At 33.7% G+C, this 24127-nt stretch overlaps 2 protein-coding genes across 2 annotated transcripts; both read right to left on the bottom strand.

The window, feature by feature from the left end:
* Positions 1–2943: 2943 nt before the first annotated feature.
* LOC132270295 (uncharacterized) lies at positions 2944–3543 on the bottom strand. Its single transcript, XM_059771479.1, has one exon. It carries the CDS (start codon positions 3541–3543, stop codon positions 2944–2946), a length of 600 nt encoding a protein of 199 aa, XP_059627462.1.
* A 13232-nt stretch (positions 3544–16775) lies between these two features.
* On the bottom strand, positions 16776–17924 carry LOC132270294 (putative F-box protein At3g25750). Its single transcript, XM_059771478.1, has one exon. It carries the CDS (start codon positions 17922–17924, stop codon positions 16776–16778), a length of 1149 nt encoding a protein of 382 aa, XP_059627461.1.
* Between the last annotated feature and the right edge of the window lie 6203 nt (positions 17925–24127).

The raw sequence follows: 24127 nt of genomic DNA, 5'->3' as shown, positions 1-24127 counted from the left end.
ATTTGAACTTACACTCTTGCGATCCATAGATGAAAATATCATTACTGGTGACAAGTCCAAGAGAGAAAACATAACTTATTCACGCAAAAGAACAGTAGTTGTTGCATTCACAAATGGACAGCAATTGTTGCATTATCTCAGTGCCTGCATAAAGTTTACACCAAAATAAGATCCACTTGACCAACTTCTAGAAGATAAAGAAAAGTATAAATCAAAAAGGCAGAATACCAGTCATTAAGATCCGTCACTAAAAATCTAAGCTTCGAAAAATCAACATCAGGTAAGAACACCTACTTTGTGAAACAAAACTGATCAGATTACCTTGTTACGAGCTGAATTCACATCAGTGTGTTTATGAGCTGCATAATTTTGCAGAATTTTCCGCAATAAGAATCGTATACAGTCATTTGACCCCTGTTGGTAGCTAAAACAGATAAAAAGAAGGGTATTACTAAGCCACATTCGAGAATACTCTGCATTAGTCCTCAGGACACTGGTTAAGGATACTCAACAAGTTCTGATTTTTCTTTTGATAACAAAAAATAAAAATAAAAACTGGAAATTCAGCCAAATATGCACAACAAACCAGGATTTAGAAACCATGCCAAGCCAATGGTTATGTTATGACCTGCATTAAGTGTTGGTAGATCATGTCAATTGCAGGGCACTAAGCTTCCTTGGTGTATGCTTCTAACTTATCCCACATTCCGTTTAGAGGGGAAAAGGAGGCGAACCCCATGTACAAGAATCTGTACTAACAATAAGGAACCAGATTAGCCTCTTTCAGTGATTTTTATATATGTATACATATTTAATAGAGAGAGAGAGAGAGAGAGAGAGAGAGAGAGAGAGTTTCCATTGACTTTCCAGTTACAGGACTGTGTATTCCGATAACAATTCTGTATTCGTTCTTTGGGGTGAAAGAGTTTAAGAGAAGAGAGAGCATTAGACAGAGAAAGGTTGCAAGAGAGAAATGATAGTAATCTATGAGAGAAGATAGAGAGTCGGGGGAAATTTAATAAAATAGTTTGAGTCGCGGTCACATGATATCTCAGGCAGCAATTACAGAAAAAGGTTGGCACAAGGAGCTCTTGCGGCGGTTTATCTAGACTGCTGATATATATAATATATCCGCCACCATTTCCTCATTTTCTTGTAGTGAGGATATATGATGAATTCAGTGTTTAGATCCTTGCCTGCAAACAGAACAATAAATGCAAGCAAAACTCAGAATTCATTGAACAAGTAAGGCTAATAGTACCGACCAAAAGGAATAATGCATAATCGCTGGATGAAAATTCTCGCAGCAGGGATCACTCAGTCCAGAAGCCACACATGCACAAGACCATCTTTCATGCGCAAAACAGTTTTTATGTGGAGGAAAATAAAAAAAATTTGCTTCCTGGAGCTACAGCCTTAGAAACCACTAATCATGTGATGAGACAATGCAACCCAAGTAGTACAGTTTTGGCCTCTGCAGCTTTCATCATTAGCGAAATGATATCAGAAACACTAAGTTCTGCACCGACATCAGATATAATCCTCTAAACCGGCCACCTAGTGCATCAGTAAAAATAGAGTTATATTATATATAAATCTGGCAAAGCATCATAATAGAGAATATCTAGCAATCTTCATGTTCTTTAAAGAGCGAATGTATCTACCATATAAATTTAAAGCTATCCGGGAAAATCAGATCAGGCACTCAATAATAAGCTAAACATGGATCAACAAAAGATTTACTTTCAACCAAACTCAGATCCATTTTCATGAATGGGCCCCAAGAATTAATGCAAGACATGATCCAGCTTTCAAAAAAAAAAAAAAAATCAAAGAACATATAGGCTTCCTTCATGAATGTCATCCAACTCTTTAGTACATGAAAAGCTATCCACACTTGAACATACTTATCAAAATATGCAGACAGAACAATAGTTGAGAGCTGGATTGCTTTACAAGGACACTTTAACCATCAAGAATTATGATTCAATGTTAGTTCCAACAATCATTTTAAGGAAGATGATTCATGATGCTAATAGAGAAAAAAGACAGGAGGTTTCTTCTAAAAAAAACAGACAATAAATTTCTGATAAGGAAAAAGACGGTAACTTTCTTATTAGAAAATGAATAGTAGCTCAGAAATATTTATAATTCCATAAAAATTGAGAGAAAACCACAATAATATTTTATTATATGTCTTACAAACTTGATCTCACATTTGCTACAGCAAGAGATAAAAATAGATTTTTTACACTGCATAAAAATGATGAGCTAAAAAAAAAAACTAAATAAAATTAGATATGACAAAAACACACTCCAAATAATTAAGTCTCCACTCAATTTTATAACACAGTTGGCACAATCCAAATTGAGGGTGGCATATCCTTATGTGAAGGATCAAGGATGTAATGCATCCCAAAGCTTCCCTTTAACATGTTGAAGATACCAATGTCGCGGCGCTCAGATGGAAGCTGGGATAGAATCTCCATATAATCATCTGTGTAGTATATAGAATCTGGTTGGCATCCGGGCCATTAGGAAACTGAAACACAAATGGAACGGTTATCTCCCAAAAATAGGGTGTCTCCACCCAAGTTCTTCAATTCAACCCGCATAGGCCAACAACCTTGCTCAAATTGGTCTAAGAGCAACTTGCAAACCTTAAACCCTGTAGTTGCATGCTGTGAATCATCTCCAACTTTTACAAACCTTTGTACAACAAGTAAATCCCCACTAGATGATTCAGCAAGATACGTCTGATGAGAATACACATTAGTTAGCGGTGCAATTACCTCCACTTGCGGAGCCTGACTATCCCCAGCCCTTCTATTAACATCAATCATTAGGACTCTACTCTAATCATCAACTGCAAAAATCCGGCCTTTATAACATGTGACATCAAAGATGAGCCGAAATCTCTCTTTATCTATGTAAGTCCAAGCCTCATCTCCTGCCCGAATAAATGCTAGTCTTAAAGTAACCACTATAGATGGCCGTAACAATATAGTCATTAGGAGACGAAGCAGGGTCAGCTGACAATGTAGCCTTTACAACTTCAAAGTCAACCTCAATAGGACCTGTGTCATGCTCGTATTCAAAGTCGTCATGATCGTCGTCACTAACATTAGGAGGCTGGAAATCTGAGAGGTTCATAATTGGACGAAGCTCAATGGTAGCACCAGAGAATGGGTTGATTAAGGTTACACCAAAGGGTTCTTCCACAATAAACAACCAACCATGTGAGGAACCAGAAAGCCTCTTCTGATAAGGTATCCGTAACTGAAAATCACATAATTTATTATGAGTGATGCTGTATAGACTACGGCTTTTGTTGCTATTATCTTTCGCAGGCACGATCCATAATGGAACTTGTCTAGAACACCTATATTGAACGAATTTAACTTTGTTATCCAATGCCCACCACCATGGTTTGCAAACCGCACCAAATCGAACGTATTCAGAAAGTGAAACCAACTTGTCCAAAATCATATCCAATAAGTTCTTCAGAAGCCATGCCCAATCTGACCCCTCCAATGACCCCATCAGTCTTTTTTTTTGCTAATACCACTACATTGTGAACAAAATAAAGAATCTATATTATCACAATAACTTACATTATATCTACAATACTTATTTATATATATATTTTTAATCTACAATACTCAATCAATTGGCAAAATTTTGAATGGGATTTATAATTTCAAACTAAATAATTCACCAAAAAAAAAAAAAAAACTTGTAACAAACTTATTGGTCGTTAACCAGGATCTAGAATGAAGTTATTGGTGTAATCTCTTTCATCATCATACGGGTAACAAACTTGCTAATGACAATTTTTGAAAAAAAAAAAAAAACTATTGGAGAAAATTAATTTTCAATATTAAACCTAATTTATACACTACCAAATCCAAATCCCATGGCTTTATACAGTACCAAATCCAAATCCCATAAAAACAATATATTGTGAAATATGAACAATCAAAACAACTTACCTCAAAGACTGAAATAATCTTAAACTTCACAATTGGTGATGCAAACCAATAATCTTAAGTAAAACTGATCTATATATATATATCAAAATACAATCTTTTCCTAATAGAACAAAGAGTCGAGAGTTTTATTTCCTGGTCAACTCTCTGAATAAAGCACGACGGCTTAGATTTTTAGGGATAGAGGAGATATAAAAGTCAGGAAAAATTGCACTTAAAACCCCCTCACCAATGCTTAAATTGCAGACAGCAGCCTTGTCTTTCAAACATTTATATAAATAATTTTCAATATTATAATCTACGTGAACCAGTCCCAAATCACAAGTTCCAATCTATAAAAAAATATATATTGTGGCAGAAATTCGTCTTAGTATTTTTTATAGCAACTTTAATCCGTGGTTATACATTTATATAAATAACAAAGAGAGAGATTAATACATGTAGATGCATGAATTTATTTGAGAATTCGAACACATGAGAGAATAATAGTAAATTCAGCTAAGATATACGGAGTAATTATATATATATATATATGAATAATAAAAACAACTCACCTGGAGTCTGCAAAAATCTTAAACTTCACAACTGGCGATGAGATCCAAACTGATAGAATAATGAGTAAAGCTGACCTACATATATTTATATAGAGCCTTCCTATTCTTTTCCTAATCAGGAAGAGGAAAGTTTGTAGAATCCTAATGGAAGAAATATGTCTGTATGACAGAGTAAATTACAATAAACTTAAAGCAAAACCAGATCAATCATTTTTTTCCCTCAATCCTTCTCTTTCAACACTTCAAATGCCAAGAGTTCGCACAAAAACTACAAACATCATCTAGCACAATTTCCATTTCATTTCAAAACAACCAGACAGAGAAATAGAATATCATGTGTGATGAGCAATGAAAAGTGCGCATTTAAACCCGTTAAGCTTAAGCATTCTAGTACCTTTATCTATCTTACTTTGCCGTTTTAGACTTATTACGTGTTATTTATATTTTCAGGCACTAATCCCAAAATTTAGCTAACTCAGCCAAATAAGAGCTTAATTGAAGCAATCCTGAGACAAACCAAAGGAGGGAGCAAAGTGGAGAAAGAAATGAGCAAAAAGGAATCAAGTTGTGCAGCTGAAAAGTTCGATCGATCCAACTTAGAGTTCGATCGATCGAACATCTATGATCGATCATAGTACTTCTCGATAGATCCAACCTTGGCCTTTGCTGAAATTCCAAGTTTGATCGATCGAACATCAACTTTAATCGATCGAACCCTATTTTGTCCTATTCAAAGGATTGATCTTATCCACAGCTGTACGCTTACCAACCACTTTTGTCTTTTTCCCCATAAATATCTTGAAAATATCCCAGCCTTGTCATTATCCGGAGGAGTCAGACCACTTCGATTGATCCAAGATGCAGTTTGATCGATCGAACCCATTTTCGATCGATCTAAGTTAAGGTTCGATCGATCGAACTTCCTCCAGCGAGCAAAAGTTAAAGTCCAGCTCATTTATTCCGTCCTTCATCCAATCATTGGAGAATATGCCTTGCACGACCACAGCTCATCATGGGGTGTATTTGACCTACCTATATAAGGAATGTGATACACTTTTTGGAGAGAGTCTCTTGTCACACATTGAAAATCATCTTGGAAGCTATTCTTGGAGAGGAGGAAGGAGGGAAGCTAGAGCACCATTGGAGGAGATCTTCACCAACAAGGAGCAGCCATGGAGTTAGCCCTTGAGGGTTGGATCATCTCTACCATGAGTGGCTAGACATCCTCTTGGGGCTAGAGTTAGCCCCAAGCATGCTTTCTATACTCTAATCTTGTGTATTATTGAGGGATTAGTGTTGTATGATACATCTTGATATTCATGTATATATAAATCTTGATTATTTCATGGTTTGTATGGTTTAATGCTTCTAATTGACTATTCTATTCTATCTATATGTCTATGTATGCTAGAGTAGGATATTCATGTGCTTATCTCTAGATTTAGTGTTTTTGATGCATGTCTATGTGTATTGATGCTATAGATCTAAAGATTATCAAAATGATATGCTTAATGAATGCTATTTTGGTTCATTTGATGGTTTATGCCTATTCTTGATGGTTTGTGCCTCTCCCCTAGTCTAGATAGCTTTATTTTCATGCTAGTAGTGTAGATTTAGTGTAGTGGTAGTGTAATGTTAGATGGGAGGACAATCTACTCTTGATATTTGATGTTCCATGCTTGTGAGTCCAAATGGCATATTCCTCTAATATTATGTTGTATGTGGATTGTGAGCTTAATGAAGGATTAATGACTAGTTATGATATGTTGTATCTTTCACATGTGTTTAGACAATTTATTCCTGTCCCAATAGATATTTTGTACCTCTCACATGATGTTTAGATAATGCATGTTTAACTAAGTCATCCTTATGGATTGCTTGGACTATGAGCTTAATGAAAGGTTTAATGACTTGAATTGTTATTTTGTTATCTTCACATGATGTTTAGACAATATATTCCTCTACCAATAGATGTATTGTGGCCTCACATATGTTGATTGAGACAATTTGCACTTGTTGAGTCACCCTTACCAATTGAATGTCTTTTACACACACAACATTGTTGCAACACATCCATTACCCTCAATTGATCACTTGTTAGTGGTATAGAAAAGTATTGCTTGGTGGTGATCTCTACACCCCAAGACCTCTCTCTCTCTTGTTTACTTCACATTATTTTATTTAGTTGAATTCAATTTAGCTTAATCAACCAACCCAACTCTCTTTTGCAATCATTTGGTACGCTAGAGTCGAAGTTGAAATTCCAACACGTATAATCCCTTGGGACGATCCCTACTCACTCTTGCTACGTTAGTAGTGGTGTTGGTAGTGGTTTTTATAAATTTAAATTTGACATAAAAGGCTTTTCTTGAACCACACATTCACTACATTCAGTTTGGCGTATTGGAACGGCCCTCGTCAGATTTTGGCGCTGTTGCCGGGGATTAACGGTTTTGTTGGAATTAAACTAGACAATAGTGTTCATTAGATATCTTCTATTTTTATTTTATTTTCCATTGTATATTATTTTCTCTTGATTCTCATTATTATTTGTTCAATTAGGTACTTGACTATAAGGAAGGCGAACTTTGGAACTTAAAGCAATCATTGGAGCTTAAAAGCTAAATTTGGAGTTGAAGTGCTAAAGGACAATTGTGAGCAATTCCTGGCACTCTTGTATTTTAATTGTTTCACTTCTTTGTATGCGTGTGATAGCCCTTGTTGAGGCTCATTTGATTGCTAAATTTTTGTCCAAGCATAGGCCCTTGTTGAGGCCAATTTTTTCTTGCATTTGGGTTTTAATTGTGAATGGAGGAATTGTTTGATCCAAGTTTGGGGGGGAATTACATCCCTTCACCTTATGCTCCTCCATCACATTTTAATCCTTCTGAGATTGAGTACAATTCATTTCATGCATCATCTTATTATGGACTTGATTACTCATTTAATCCTTCTTATGACTATTGCCCTCCACCACCATTTTATGATGAATCAATTCCACCACCTTCTAAGTACTCACCCGGATTTGAAGAAAAAGTGTTAGCTTTACTTGATGTGCATATTTCACACACTTCACTTATTAATTCTCATTCTCAAACTTTAGCCAACTTAGAAGCTCAAGTTGAGCAAATTGCAAGTACTCTTTCTTATCAAGAGGAGGAGGAAGAGGCAAATGAAAAAATGGCAAGAACTTCAATGTATATAGATGAGGATGATGAGAGTGAGGAGAATGAAACAAGTGAGCTAATGCCTAGCACTCTATCTTGTATAGAGGAGGAAGTGGCAAGTGAGTTAGTGGCTAATCCAATAGAACATAACATGATTAATGAGGACTTTCCTTATTTTGATTATGATTTTATCTCGGAGATGGCTACTCTAGAGAGTGAGGAGATGTTGACCACACTTGAGGTAGGAGAGAAGGAGGAGGAACTTGTTGAAGAGGGCCTTCCTTCTATTATCTCTAATGACCCTCTTGAGGAGTGTCTTTTGGAAATGTATAAAAATTGTGGTTTTGACTTTAAAAGCTCTAAAAATGAAATATACTCTCTAATGGACTCCTTAGCTTACTTAGAAGGTGAGGAAATGGTAATTTATGAGGAGGAGAAGAGGGATGAAGAGAGGGTGTTTCTTATTAATCCAAATGAGTCTTTGAAAGACAATGCCTCACCAATTATCAATATGGATGATCATTTGAATGTGTTTCAAGAACACAACAAAGAGGCAAGCCTAACCATGATTGATTTTGTTTTCAAGACCGTGGATGAAAGGAACAATATTATCTCTTTTATTTCTTTTCAAGTCATTCTTTTGGAGGATGATTTTATTGTCATAAGTGGGACATTAAATGAGAAAAGTGAAAAGAGGGTCAATAAGGATGTTTCATATCCAGTTTTTGATTCATTTGATTAGTGAGTTGACCTAACGTCTTGCTAGAGACGTTAAACACTAGAATTTGTAGAGTTTCACAACTCTATTCCTCCCTCATTTCTTTTTATTTTTCATTCTTGTGTACATTCTTCCATCTATTTTTCAATTTTTCATTCTTGTTACCATCATTGGGGCTTAGCATAGGATTTTCTGCATTTTCAGTTCAAAATTAGGCATTTAGTGCCAGTTCGATCGATCACAAGAGCACCTTCGATCGATCGAATTGTACTTCGATCGATCCAATTTCTCAGTTCGATCGATCCAGAGTCCCAACACTTAGAAAATTTTTGGACCTGCATCCAAATTCCAAAATGCATGCTCTCGGGATCTCCAAATTTTCAAAAGTTCGATCGATCGTAAACCATTTCGATCGATCCAACATGTGGTTCGATCGATCATGAGTCCCAACACTTAGAAAAATTTTCAGGCCTCATCCATTTTTCAAAAATGCATGCTCTCGGGATCTCCAAAATTTTACATGTTCAATCGATCGAATTTCATCTTCGATCGATCACAGCTTTGCCCCTTTGACCCTTTGACTTTTTGACTTTTTCCTATTTCTATTTTTATTTTATTTTATTTTATTTAGTTACTTCTGTCTTGGTATTTAAAATAAAAATATATATATATAAAAAAAATAATAATATTTCTTTTCTTTTATTTTATTTCCTTTTATCTTATTTCCAAAAATCAAAAATATTTTGTTTAACTTTAATTTTTAATTTGGAAAAAAAAAAGAAAAAGAAAAAAAGAAAGAAGTTGCAAAAGCAATAAAAGTGAGGACTTCTCCCAAAAAGCGAGAAGTAGGAAATGATTAGATGGTTGTTGTCTTGATTTGGAGCCTAGTTGATTTGAGTTTGTAAGTCCGTTGGGGTGTCTTAACACCTAATGCCCTAAAGCCATTTGGTTTGGGAGTCATTGACCTAAAGCTCGCTACATGAATCTTCTAGAAAGCTTAAGAGATCAACACATTACACAATACTTCCATCTTTGATCCTCAATAAAAAATAAAAAAAAAGAAGAAGAAGAAAATGAGTGAAAAGAATAAGCGCACCTAGAACAATAAAGCTTTAATAAAAGGTCCACTCTCTTATCTTGATGATCGGTACTAGATTTGTGTGCTAATTTGAGGGTAAGGATATGATTATTTCTCTAGTTGTCTAAGATAGCAACACACTTAATGCCGGATCTCTCACATGGATTCTAGACTTGTTTCGATTTTCATGATCATTTTCTCGATATGTGGAGGACCATACTTGCTTGCTTGATATTGAGATTTTGGGAGATTGCTTAGAAACGGTTGAAAAATTGCATACTTGTGGTAGTTTTCTCCTAATGCTTGTTTGCAATATTAGTGCCTCTTTTGAAAGAATGAGCTTAATGTTTGTGGGTACCATTTTTGGAAACCCTCACGAGACTTTACTCGTCCACTAGGGGTAACCTAGGGGTTTAAAAGGCTTGTTGCATATGCTAAATGCAATCGTGTTCCCTACGAAAATGGTGTTATCATTTTACTTGCTTTCCAGTTTATACTTGTTTAGTTGTTCATTTCATTCTTTACTTCTTAGTTCATTGCTAGGGACTAGCAATATTTAAGTTTGGGGGTGTGATGAGCACTGAAAAGTGCGCATTTAAACCCGTTAAGCTTAAGCATTCTAGTACCTTTATCTATCTTATTTTGCCGTTTTAGACTTATTACGTGTTATTTATATTTTCAGGCACTAATCCCAAAATTTAGCTAACTCAGCCAAATAAGAGCTTAATTGAAGCAATCCTGAGATAAACCAAAGGAGGGAGCAAAGTGGAGAAAGAAAGAAGCAAAAAGGAATCAAGTTGTGCAGTTGAAAAGTTCGATCGATCCAACTTAGAGTTCGATCGATCGAACATCTATGATCGATCACAGTACTTCTCGATAGATCCAACATTGGCCTTTGCTGAAATTCCAAGTTCGATCGATCGAACATCACCTTCGATCGATCGAACCCTATTTTGTCCTATTCAAATGATTGATCTTATCCACAGCTGTACGCCTACCAACCACTTTTGTCTTTTTCCCCATAAATATCTTGAAAATATCCCAGCCTTGTCATTATCCGGAGGAGTCAGACCACTTCGATCAATCCAAGATGCAGTTCGATCGATCGAACCCATTTTCGATCGATCCAAGTTAAGGTTCGATCGATCGAACTTCCTCCAGCGAGAAAACGTTAAAGTCCAGCTCATTTATTCCGTCCTTCATCTAATCATTGGAGAATATGCCTTGTACGACCACAGCTCATCATGGGGTGTATTTGACCTACCTATATAAGGAATATGATACACTTTTTGGAGAGAGTCTCTTGTCACACATTGAAAATCATCTTGGAAGCTATTCTTGGAGAGGAGGAAGGAGGGAAGCTAGAGCACCATTGGAGGAGATTTTCACCAACAAGGAACAACCATTGAGTTAGCCCTTGAGGGTTGGATCATGTAATACCCTAATTTTAAAAGGATAGTCTCGGTATTTATTTAGTTGTTTTAATTGTATTGTTAATTATTTAATTGATTATTTGACTAATTACTTATGTGTTTAATTGAATTAGGTATTTCTTGATTATTTGATTATGTGTCTATGTATTATTTGTATTTGTCTATGTGTTAATTGTTAAATTAGATTATGTGCTTAAATGGTGTTTTGATTAATTGTAAATTAAATGTTTTCTTTTCTTTTATTATTTTATTTTATTTTTCTTTTATGGTTATGGTTAGTAATAATGGGCCAACCAATTGGGTCCCATGGACTACTTGGATAGGAGGTTGGATGTGTGTGGATTATTACCCATGGATAGTTGTGTATATATATAATATATATATATATATATATATTATATACATATATAAAAAAGAAAGTAATTTATTAATTACTTTTATGGTAACTTGGGTAGTAATATTTAATCTGATGTATATGTTTTATATTTAAATAATAAAAATATACATAGATTTGATACGTATTATGTTTTAAGTTACTTTATAATATTATAGTAACTTATGTATTATTGGATAATCCATTAATAAATAATGAATTGTGTATAATTTATTTATTTAATAAACATATACATAAATTATATACGTAATATATTTTACTTACCTTTTTAATATATATAAAAAGGAAAGTAATTTATTAATTACTTTTATGGTAACTTGGGTAGTAATATTTAATCTTATGTATATGTTTTATATTTAAATAATAAAAATATACGTATGTTTGATACGTGTTATGTTTTAAGTTACTTTTTAATATTATGGTAACTTTAGTATAAATAAATAATCTGATGTATATATTTTATTTATTTAATGAGGATATAGATAGATTATATACGTAACATATTTTAAGTTACCTTTTAATATTATGGTAACTTTAGTATTAATAAATAATCTAATGTATATATTTTATTTAATTAATAAGGATATACATAGATTATATACGTAACATATTTTAAGTTACCTTTTTAATATTTTCATTTTTTATTTTTCTTTATTAAGTTGACTTGGATTGGGAAAAGGAATAGGGTTATTATTTAGCCTATAAATACACAACTATAGGTTGAAAAAGGAGTGAAAATATATCACGTAATATATTCTAGAGAGAGTTAGAGAGAGAAGGAGGAAGAGGAAGGAAGGAGGAGAAAATCCTTTAGAGAGAAGATCAAGGAAGAAGAAGTTTAACTTTCAATCTGAAAGTTTAAGGTAAGTTCTTCTTCTATCTCTTTCCCTTTGATTCGTGTTTCTGTACATGCCTAGGAAATTCCAGAATTTATTAAACACATAAAATTAAATAATTATGCATGTTTAATTGGATTAGAACATATGTTTTATGAATTTGGTTCATATCTGTTCTTGTGTTATGAATTGATAAATGCATGATTTTGATTTGATTTCCGGTGTGAATTTTTATATGTTTAAATTATGTATTTTTTCATATCTGTGGAACGATGGAACGTAAAAACATGTCTAGGATTCCTGAACATTAAATAGAAACTAGGTTTAGGTTTAAATAAATTTAAATAGACTCAATCATAATGATGCTTGCTATTTGAATGTTTTAAACAAATGAATGAATTTAATCTTTTAATATGTTTTAGAAATTGAGATTAAATGTGTAGGATGAATTGGATGTGGAGAATGCTTATTTGACGGTATAATAAAATATCATCATATGTATAAGATTCAGTTTATGTAGGACATATGATATAGGAAGCTTAAATAAATAATAAGTCATTCCTATTTTGTGATAACTTGATATAATATAATCATAATTATTTCTGGATTGTTTGATGTATTTCCTTAATCGTTACATTATTTGTTGGATTGTGTGGTTTAATGCACCGGTATGGGACGGTGGCATTCTAGGGACGGATTAACTTATCAGTTAAGTCCTACCTATTTTATATAAGGGAATGGATTAACTAAAATGTTAAGTCCTACATATATTCAAGTCAGGTCAGCTGAACAAGTTGAATGACTTATGGATGATTAATTTATTATATAAGGGAATGGATTAACTAAAATGTTAAGTCCTACTTATATTCAAGTCAGGTCAGCTGAACAAGTTGAATGACTTATGGAGGATTAATTTATACCGGATAGGATGGTTACTAGATTTTATATATATAAGTATGGTGCCATGATATGAGCTAGAGTCTCAGGATTAGTGGTTAGGGTGCGTATATCGCCAGGGATGTGTAGCTAGATATAGTGTAGTTGTGTACCCTGGTAGGTCTAGGTATTCATGCCCACTATATGTGCGTTTTGCATGTTGCCTACTATTCAGGTTGAGACAACCCTATAGTCTAGTGAGGTTCCTTTAGTGTGTGTATATATATATATACGGACTACTAATTACTGTTGGATTGACTAGGATGTATACGTGTATCGGATCTCTGTTTGGACTGTAATAGAGTAGAACTTGTTTGTGGGCCTGACCCACCATTATTTTTTAGGTGTTCGTCAGGAGTCGAGGTTGTTCGTGCTGAGTAGGGATCAGTCTACTTCATTCTTCCGATGCTACATAGGAATTCCTTTATGATTCAGTTTCCTGATTTAGACAGTTATTGTTGCCATTTGTTTAGTTTGGATTTTCTAGGGGTCCACACAGTATGGATTCCCGAGTTGTATTTTGGAGGATCAGTTGTATCAGAAGAGTTTATTAATTAATGGAAATATATTATGAGGTTTATTATTAGATTATCATTTTAGTTTCTTGTCAGTATTTTATTTATTCTTCTTTATTCTTTTGTACTCTGTGTTCGTTTATTATCAATTTGTTTTGATATCCTCGGGTATTCGGGCGTGGGCCTGGCCAACCTGCATTCGGAAATCCGGGGGTATCACAGATCATCATTACCATGAGTGGCTAGACATCCTCTTGGGGCTAGAGTTAACCCCAAGTATGCTTTCTATACTCTAATCTTGTGTATTATTGAGGGATTAGTGTTGTATGATACATCTTGATATTCATGTATATATAAATCTTGATTATTTCATGATTTGTATGGTTTAATGCTTCCAATTGACTATTCTATTCTATCCATATGTCTATGTATGCTAGAGTAGGATATTCATGTGCTTATCTCTAGATTTAGTGTTTTTGATGCATGTCTATGTGTATTGATGTTATAGATCTAGAGATTATCAAAATGATATGCTTAATGAATGCTATTTTGGTTCATTTGATGGTTTATGCCTATTCTTAATGGTTTGTGCCTCTCCCCTAGTCTAGATAGCTTTATTTTCATGCTAGTAGTGTAGATTTAGTGTAGTGGTAGTGTAATGTTAGATGGGAGGACAATCTACTCTTAATGTTTGATGTTCTATGCTTGTGAGTCCAAATGGCATATTCCTCTAATATTGTGTTGTATGTGGATTGTGAGCTTAATGAAGGATTAATGACTAATTATGATATGTTGTATCTTTCACATGTGTTTAGACAATTTATTCCTGTCCCAATAGATATTTTGTACCTCTCACATGATGTTTAGATAATGCATGTTTAACTAAGTCATCCTTATGGATTACTTGGACTATGAGCTTAATGAAAGGTTCAATGACTTGAATTGTTATTTTGTTATCTTCACATGATGTTTAGACAATATATTCCTCTACCAATAGATGTATTGTGGCCTCACACATGTTGATTGAGACAATTTGCACTTGTTGAGTCACCCTTACCAATTGAATGTCTTTTACACACACAACATTGTTGCAACACATCCATTACCCTCAATTGATCACTTGTTAGTGGTATAGAAAAGTATTGCTTGGTGGTGATCTCTACACCCCAAGACCTCTCTCTCTCTCTTGTTTACTTCATATTATTTTATTTAGTTGAATTCAATTTAGCTTAATCAACCAATCCAACTCTCTTTTGCAATCATTTGGTATGCTAGAGTCGAAGTTGAAATTCCAACACGTATAATCTCTTGGGACGATCCCTACTCACTCTTACTACGTTAGTAGTGGTGTTGGTAGTGGTTTTTATAAATTTAAATTTGACATAAAAGGCTTTTCTTGAACCATACATTCACTACATTCAGTTTGGCGTATTGGAACGGCCCTCGTCAATGTGCAGGAAATCAAATTTTCTTACCTTATTGCCCGCAGGAAATCAGCCGGCCCAAACCAAACACATGTATTGATGAGAACTTCACAGAGAACTTCAACAGTTGAGCCCATATCAAACAGCTTCAGTAGATGCTTTAGATTCCTATTTGAGCTCCAATAGCTGCTTATGCTTCATAATTGGCTAAATGCATCAATCAATTTTAGCTCTTAACAGCACAGATATGGCAAATATAATTTCAAGAGAGAGAGAAATAGAGTTCGGTACATGCTGATAAATCAGCTCTAATACACATATTTATATATGTATAATATGTTCATATGTAGAGAGAGAGAGAAAGAGTTGACATTGATTTTCCAGTTACGGGACTATGTATTTTAATGAAAATTCTATTCTTGCTATCAAGTGAGAGGAGAGAGAGAGCTAGAGAGAGAATGGCAGCAAGAGAGAAATAAGAGTAAAATATGAGAGAATATAAAATCAGATAGACATTCTAAGAGATTTACAGTGTAGGCAATTATCCACGTTGCCGGATGAAAATTCTTAGCGCAGGAATACTCAATCTAGCAACCACACATGCACAAGACCATCTCTCATGCACTAAAAGGTTTTTGGAAATGAGTTGCTAGCAGATCCAGGCCATACAAGGGATGAGGGACTAATTTAAAGAAAGAGAAAACATGTGTAATAAATAAAATTAAAAAAAAATTTATAAAAAAGAAAAAAAAAAAATTTGATTACTAAACATGTGTAAGGAAGGTGGATAGTCAAGTTGTTCGGTTTTGGCCTCTGCAGCTTTCGTCATTAACAGAATGATATCAAAAATACCAAGGTCTGCACGAAATTAGATATAATTATCTAAACCAGCAAACTAATGCATTGGTAACAGAGATATTGTATATAAATTTGGCAAAGCATTTTAATAAAGACTATCTAAGCAATCTTCACATGCTTTAAAGAACTATTCAGGGGAATCAGTTGAACACGACTACTCGTTAATCGAGTGCTCAATAAAAAGCTAAACATTGATCAGTAATAGATTTACTTTCAACCAAACTCAGATCCATTATTATGATCGAGCCCTCAAGGAATATGATTCATGATATAATGCCAGGGAATTTAATAAATAAAAAATAAAATACTCAAAAACTACATAGGCTTCCTTCATGAATTCAATCAATTCTTTAGTACATTTGACCAAACTTAAAAATAAACAGGCAACCTCAAGAAATTGCCAAACAATGTAACTAGAAATCAAGCAAGGCTACTTGGCGCAAACCAGCAAATCAAATATAAAAAATATGGTCTTAATTCTTGGCCAAAGGACTACAGACAGCACAATAGATGAGAGCTAGATTGCATTACAAGGACACTTTAACCATCAAGAATTATGATGCAATGTTATTTCCAACCCTCATTTCAAGGAATATGATTCATGATGACAGTAACTTTCTTCTAAGGAAAAAGACAATAAATTTCTTATAAGGAAAAAGACAGTAACTTTCTTATAAGAGAAAATGAATTGTAGCTAAAAAATATTTATAATACCATATATTTGAGAAAAACCAACAATAATGTTTAATTATATGTCTTACAAACTTGATCTCACATTTGCTACAGCAAAAGATGAAAACAGATTTTTTCGTCACATAAAAAAAAAAAAAAAAAAAAAAAACCTAAATAAATTAGATTGACCACAAATTAAGTCTATACTGAACTTCCAAACACAGTTGGGACAATCCAAATTGAGGGCGGCATATCGTTATGTGAAGGATCAAGGATATAATGTGTCCCAAAGCTTCCATTCACTATGTTGAAGATACCCATGTCACGGCGCCCAGATGGGGGATGGTATATAATGTCAATATAATCATCAGTATAGTATATGGAATTAGGTTCACATCCGGGCCATTTGGAAGCTGAAACACAAATGGAATGATTATCTCCCAAAAACTGGGTGTCTCCATCCAAGTTCTTCACTTCAACCAGCATATGTGAACCCTCCTCAAATTGGTCTAAGAGCATCTTGAAAACCTTAACCCCTGAAGTTGCATGTTGTGAATCTTCTCCAATTTCTAAAAGCCTTTGTACAAGAAGTAATTCCCCGTCAGATGATTCGACAACATACATGAGTTCAGTATGAATAATTTGCAGTGCAATTTCCTTTTCCTCCACTTGCGAAGCCCCAACCCTTCTTTTAACATCAATTATTAGGACTCTATACCTATCAATTGCAAAAATCCGGCCTTTATAATATATGACATCATAGAATGACATAAATCTCTCTTTACCTATGCAAGTCCAAGCTTCATCTCCTGCCCGAATAAATGCCAGGTTCTCTTCACCACCATAGATAGCGGCAACAATATAGTCATTAGGAGACGAAGCAGGGTCAGCTGACAATATAACCTTTGTAACTTCAAAGGAAATCTTATCTATGCTTATTGAGACCATACTATCAATTGGAGGAAGCTCTATGGTAAAGCTAGAGAACGGATTCATTAGAGTTACGCTCGAGGATTTTTCTATACCAAAAAGCCAACCATGTGAGGAACCACAAAGCCTCTCTTTGTAAGGTACCCGTAACTGAAAATCATATAGCTTATTATGAGTAATGCTGTATAGACTGCGTCGTTCGTCGTCGTTATTATCTTTCAAAGGCACTATCAAGAATGGAACTTGTGTGGAAAACTTATTTTGAACGAATTTAACCTCGTTCTCCATTGCCACACACTGCCATGGTTTGCAAACCGCACCAAATCGAACAAATTCAGAAAGTGAAACCAAATTGTTCAGAATCATATCCAATAAGTTCTTCGGAAGCCATACCCAATCTGACTCCTCCAATGACCCCATCAGTCTTTTTTTTTTTTTTTTTTTTTTCCCCTAATAGCACTGCAATATGAACAAATCAAAGAATCTATATAATCACAATAACTTACATCGTAACTACAATACTCAATTAATTGGCAAAATTTTGAATGGGATATATAATCTTAAACTAAATAATTCACCCAAAAAACAAAAACTTGTTACAAACTTATGATCGAGTATGAAGTTCTTGGTGTAATCTCTTTCATCATAAGGGTAACAAACTTGCTATTGACAATTTTTTTTTTAAAAAAAACTATTCGATAAAATTAATTTTTAATATTAAAATCTAATTTATACAGTACCAAATCCAAATCCAAATCCAAATCCCATATATACTGTGAAATATGAACAATCAAAATAACTTACCTCAAAGGCTGAAATAATCTTAAACTTTGCAATTGGTGATGCAAACCTGATAAGTAAAACTGATCTATATATATAAAGATATAATCTTTTCCTAATAGAACAAAGAGTCGAGAGTTTTATTTCGGACAATACTTGCATCAACCCAGGTTGGATGAAGTTTGTCCAACCTGGGTACGTGGTTCAATTATATGGTGACACGTGTCAAAAAATAAATTTTAAATTAAGTTGGATATTACCCAACTTAATTCGGGTTTGATCCGTTGCTTTAACAATTTTAATGACCAAAATAACCTTTCTTCTCCCTCTTCATTCTCTCTCTACATCTTCTCCTTCACCACTGTCGTGCCGACCTCCGCCGCACCATCCTCACAACCTTCCCTTACCTCACCTTCCGCCTCTACCACTTTGACACCAAACACAACCTCATCAGAAAAAAGCCAGTGGTACCCGGGAAAGAAACTAGAATTCGTCAGAAAAAAGTTGCAGAGCGTGGCGACAGGCGATAGAGCCGGAGGCGACCTGGTAAGAGACAAAATTTCCGTGTGTTGTTTCCACCACTACCCTTTTTCTAGTCAGCCTGTGCCCAGCTTTCTTTCTAGTAATTCTCCCCAAGCAGTAAGATCGTACCCAAATCAGCCGCCCAAATCAGAACTCACCTTCGCCCAAATTAGAACTCCTCTGCCAATTACAAACCCAAACATACCACTGCTCACCCACCAAACACAACCTCATCACCAATTATAAATAAGACCAAATTAGTCGCATGCGTTTCCGTGTGTTGCTTCCACCACTACCCTTTTTCTAGTCAGCCTGTGCCCAGCTTTCTTTCTAGTAATTCTCCCCAAGCAGTAAGATCGTACCCAAATCAGCCGCCCAAATCAGAACTCACCTTCGCCCAAATTAGAATTCCTTTGCCAATTACAAACCCAAACATAATACTGCTCACCCACTAAACACAACCTCATCACCAATTATAAACAAAACCAAATTAGTCGCATGCGTTCCCCCAAATCAGATCTTGCTGTCCAGTAGATGGTACTCCTTGCGATCTCTTATATATATATATGCAAACACATACCCATTTATATATTTGCCCAATTTATGTGTAATATTGGGTATATGTCCTGCCGACAATTCTGTGTGCAAATATGTGTGTGTATATGTGTGTGTATAATCATATATGTATATATATCACAGAGAGTTGGTGGTGGTAAGCGGCGGCGGCGACGGCACCAACCTTGATGGTGGTATAGGGTGTTTGAGACATGGCTGAAAGAGAAGAGGTAGAGAGAGAATGAAGAGGGAGAAGATAGGGTTATTTTGGTTCCTTAAAATTGTCAGAGTAACGAGTCAAACCTGAATTAAGTTAGATATTATCCAATTTAATTTAAATTTTATTTTCAACACGTGTCGCTATATAATTGGGCCACATACTCAGATTGGACAAACTTCATCCAACCTGGTTGCATCCAGGTTGGATGCAAGTATTGTCCTTTTATTTCCTGGTCAACTCTCAGAATAAAGTATAACGGCTTCGATTTTTAGGGATAGAGGAGTATAAAAGTCAGGAAAAATTGCACTTAAAACCCCCTCACCAATGCTTAAATTGCAGACAGCACCCTTGTCTTTCAAACATTGATATAAACATTTATATAAATAATTTTCTATATTATAATCTACGTGAACCAGATCCAAATCACAAGTTCCAATCTATAAAAATATATATATATTGTGGCAGAAATTCGTCGTAGTATTTTTTATAGCAACTTTATTCCGTGGTTATACATTTATATAAATAACAAAGAGAGAGATTAATACATGTAGATGCATGAATTTATTTGAGAATTCGAATACATGAGAGAATAATAGTAAATTCAGCTAATATATACGGAGTAATTATATATATATATATATATATATATATATATATATATATATATATATATATATATATATCCTTCCTATTCTTTTCCTAATCAGGAAGAGGAAAGTTTGTAGAATCCTAATGGAAGAAGGATGAATCCAAGACTTTTATCTCCTCGTCAGTAAAAACGTACGATGGCTCAGAAATTGGGGAAGAAGAGTAAAACTAAAAAGTAAAAAACACGTGCAATGCAATAGTTGACAGGTCAAAACTTTTTTTTTTTGGGGTGAATATCAAAGCTCAAAAGTTAATTTTTAAAATTAATTATAAAAAATTATACAAAATTTAAAATAAAAAAAAATCTTTTTACATATAATAATCAGTTGGCAACTTATTTTAAATAAATAAAATTTTAAATATTTATGAAATTATATGTAGTTGTTCATTTACAAATTCATTAGTAACAATAAGATTTTAATGGTAAAAATTAAAGTTTAAGGAGTTATAATTTCTATTCAAAATTATTTTAAATTATAAGATAAATACTAATTTAAAATAAATGTTAAAGTTCATATATTAAATATGGCAAGTTAATGGAATAAAATAAAAATATATATAACCTAAATTAATTGAGTTTGTAAGAAAATTAAGAGAGAGAAATTATTTTAATATAAAAATGTGGTTAGGATAATATAATTCTTTTCTTTACTTAATGAAAAATTTGATTTCGTTCACATAAATTATAAAATGTAATGTTATCAAAAGAGTTTCTTGACGCATTTAGTCCAAATAAGGTGCCATTTAATGATAAAAATATCCTTCTTTTAATTGTCTCAATTATTAACTAATCATTTTCATATATAGGTTGCATTACATAATGCAATGAAAATTATTATACTGTTAGAAGAGTTAAAAATAGAATAAATTAGAAAAAATGTAATTATATATTTCAGAAAGAGTTCAAGAAAGCACAAAATAGAAAAGGTAAATTTATCTACAATGTACTAAAATGTGTTGAAAATAAATAAATTTATCATGAAAAAAAGGAAGAAAAGATAAAGAACAAGGAAAGATAAAGATTTGTTTGAATACATGGGAGAGAAAATAAAGGAAAGAATAGTATTAGTTATGAAAGAAAAGAAAGAATAATAGTAATCTATATTTATGTTTAGATGATAGAAAAGAAAAGAAATGATATTATTTTTGTTTGAATATGATAAATGGGAGAAAATAAGAGAAATGATAATAACCAAATTATTATCATGTCCTTTTAAATAGATGGGATATGAATGGAATAATAATTTTATTCTTTTAATTATTGAGAATAGTTTCAAAATTATGAAAATACTACTTAAACACTATTATTTCTTATCTTCTCATTCTTAGAGAGATAGGAAATGAGGGATAAGGAAATCCCACCCTATTTCTTCCCATCATTTTTTCTTTCTCATTTTTAATCAACCAAACACACTTCTACTATCCTTTCTTTTCCTTGTCCCTCCAAATTACCCTATCCAAACATACCTGAAACTCGTATTATTTAAATCAAGCAAACTCACACAAACATCGACTTATACAGTCAATGAGACTCCAAACATCCATTAACAAATACCTTTCAAATCCACACAAAAACAACCCCAAACGATTAAAGAAGACCGGTCCAGTTTGGAATGGACCGGTCCAAAGAACAGTTTCCCCACTACACATCCTAAATCCTATCCTAATTCATATAAGCCATGAATGATTGTTTCAACTGGACCCAACTATAATTGAACCCAAATACTTAGAGTGGCAATTAATGTTCTTAGGTCATAATCATGTCATATTAATTTAAAGATAATATATTAAATAAGTTAACTTGAATATGACTCATTTAATAATGATATTAAGAACTCTAACTACTAACTCAATCTATTTATTAAACGAGTTACACGTGTAACCCGTTTAATAACTTATTTACTTAAATGAGACATTATATTATTTATATTATTAATAATACTCAATTCAACACTAAATACTAGAAATACACACACACACACACACACACACGCACACGCGCGTGTGTCAATCCAACGAATTAACTACTAAATAGTATCTAGTTTACAAAAGAGTAAATTATAAAACACAAGTTTTAATAAGGGTTAAGTGCAAAAAAAAACCCTTGATATATAGGGTTTGTGCAAAACTAGTCCCTACTTTTTGAAAATGTGCATGTTAGTTTATAAAATTCAAAAAATGTGCAAATAAGCCCCTTTTGACCATTTTTTGACAAAAACTAAATATGAAAACTCTATTTTACCCTTTTTGATTCCCATTTTGCCCCTCACCCATATGTGCATATAACCCCCTTATATGGCTCGGCTCGGCTCGCCGGAGATGTGACCGGATTTTTGCCGGAAAATTCACTAGAATGTGATTTCTTCGGAGAAGACATCTACACGATAAATTTTTATACATTCACCCGATTTGCAACTCTTTGAAAATATAAAATTGAACCAACGAAACTAGGTTTTGTCCCTTTAGTTCCGATTTGATTTTGTTTTAATAAATTTTATTTAGGAAAAAAAAAAACAATTAAACCAAACAAATCCTAAATCATCTTGTTTGAGTTTGTCGAGTTTAAAGCTATACATTCTAAATACCTATTCTATCCAGATCTTGGTCAGTTGAAGATTTAAGTCTCTAAGGCTCCATTATAATAGTACTATGCTGAATACTAAAGAATTAGTAGCCATTCATGATTAGCTGTTAAAACTAAAAAATTGTAATATATATGTGTATATATATATATTTTGGTAAAGAGAGGTTGTATTGACCCAAGTCTCGTTCTAGTCTAGGTTTTGTTTGGTCTTGAGCTTTTTCGTTACGTATAGAACTGATGATTTGAAGACATCGTTTTCTTGCCGTACTACTTTGAAACCAAAATGTACAAAGGTTTGATCACCTTCAGGCATAAAGGTTTGATCACCTTTAGGTTTCGACAGAGAGGGCAAGTGGAATGGGATTGAAACCACATTCTAATCCATCTTTGAATGATTTGGGATTGCATTCTAATACGGGTATTGATTTAAGGATTGAGGGATCGAGATCGCGGCCGAGGGCGGCGGTGGCGGTTAATTCTACATTGTCAAGCATGAAGTCGAAGCGGTGGAGGCGATGTCGGGTGGGGAGGCCGTTGGCGACCGCGTCTTGTTGGCTGCAGCACCAGAACCATTTGGCATAGAGATGAAAGAAAGAAGTTAATGGAGGTTTGTTAATAACTTTTGTAGATGGGTTGGGCGTTTACCTATTTGGGCTGTGACATTGTGCGAGTTGAAGAAGATGAACGGTGACATATATATAGGCATAAGGCTGTGTTTGGGTTGAGGGAAATTAGGTTTAGGTGGTGTTTGGGATAAAAAGAGTCATTTTTTTTTTTTTTCATAAATGGTTTTTGTATAAAAGGAAAAGATAAAAATTTACAAGTGCACAGAGGGCATACCCTCAGAATTTTACTAGAAAGTACAGATTCTTAATTAAGAAACATTTCCAGTAAAAAAAAAAAAAAAACACAAACAAACAAACTATAAACTAGAGAATGTCTCTAAGAGATACATTGTAAACATCTAAAACCTCAAACATAATTTGTCTAGCCACCTCAGAAGTGGGACTAGAATTATTTCCATGCAATCTTCTATTTATTTCTTTCCAAATACTCCAGCAGCCAGCAACAAATAAAGTTTGAATCATTTTGCTATTCTGTTGAGTGAACCATTGTGATACCCCTCGATTCTAGAGCCACGGGTGATCAAGTCTGAGCACTGATACGAGGGATACCAAACACTTAATATGTGAACAAGTAAGAATACAAAAGAATTAAGAAATAAATTTAAAGCTGAAAGAATTCTAAATATTAAAATCCTCAAAATTTATAGATTAATATAAGTTAAACTTTCATCTATCCGTACAACTCGGG

The sequence above is a fragment of the Cornus florida genome, unplaced genomic scaffold (genome assembly GCF_030987335.1).
Source record: "Cornus florida cultivar Cherokee Brave unplaced genomic scaffold, ASM3098733v1 CherokeeBrave_3.0.0_Hap2_Chr08, whole genome shotgun sequence".
NCBI classification, from domain to species: Eukaryota; Viridiplantae; Streptophyta; class Magnoliopsida; order Cornales; family Cornaceae; genus Cornus; species Cornus florida.
This window is presented reverse-complemented; position numbering and strand designations above follow the sequence as displayed.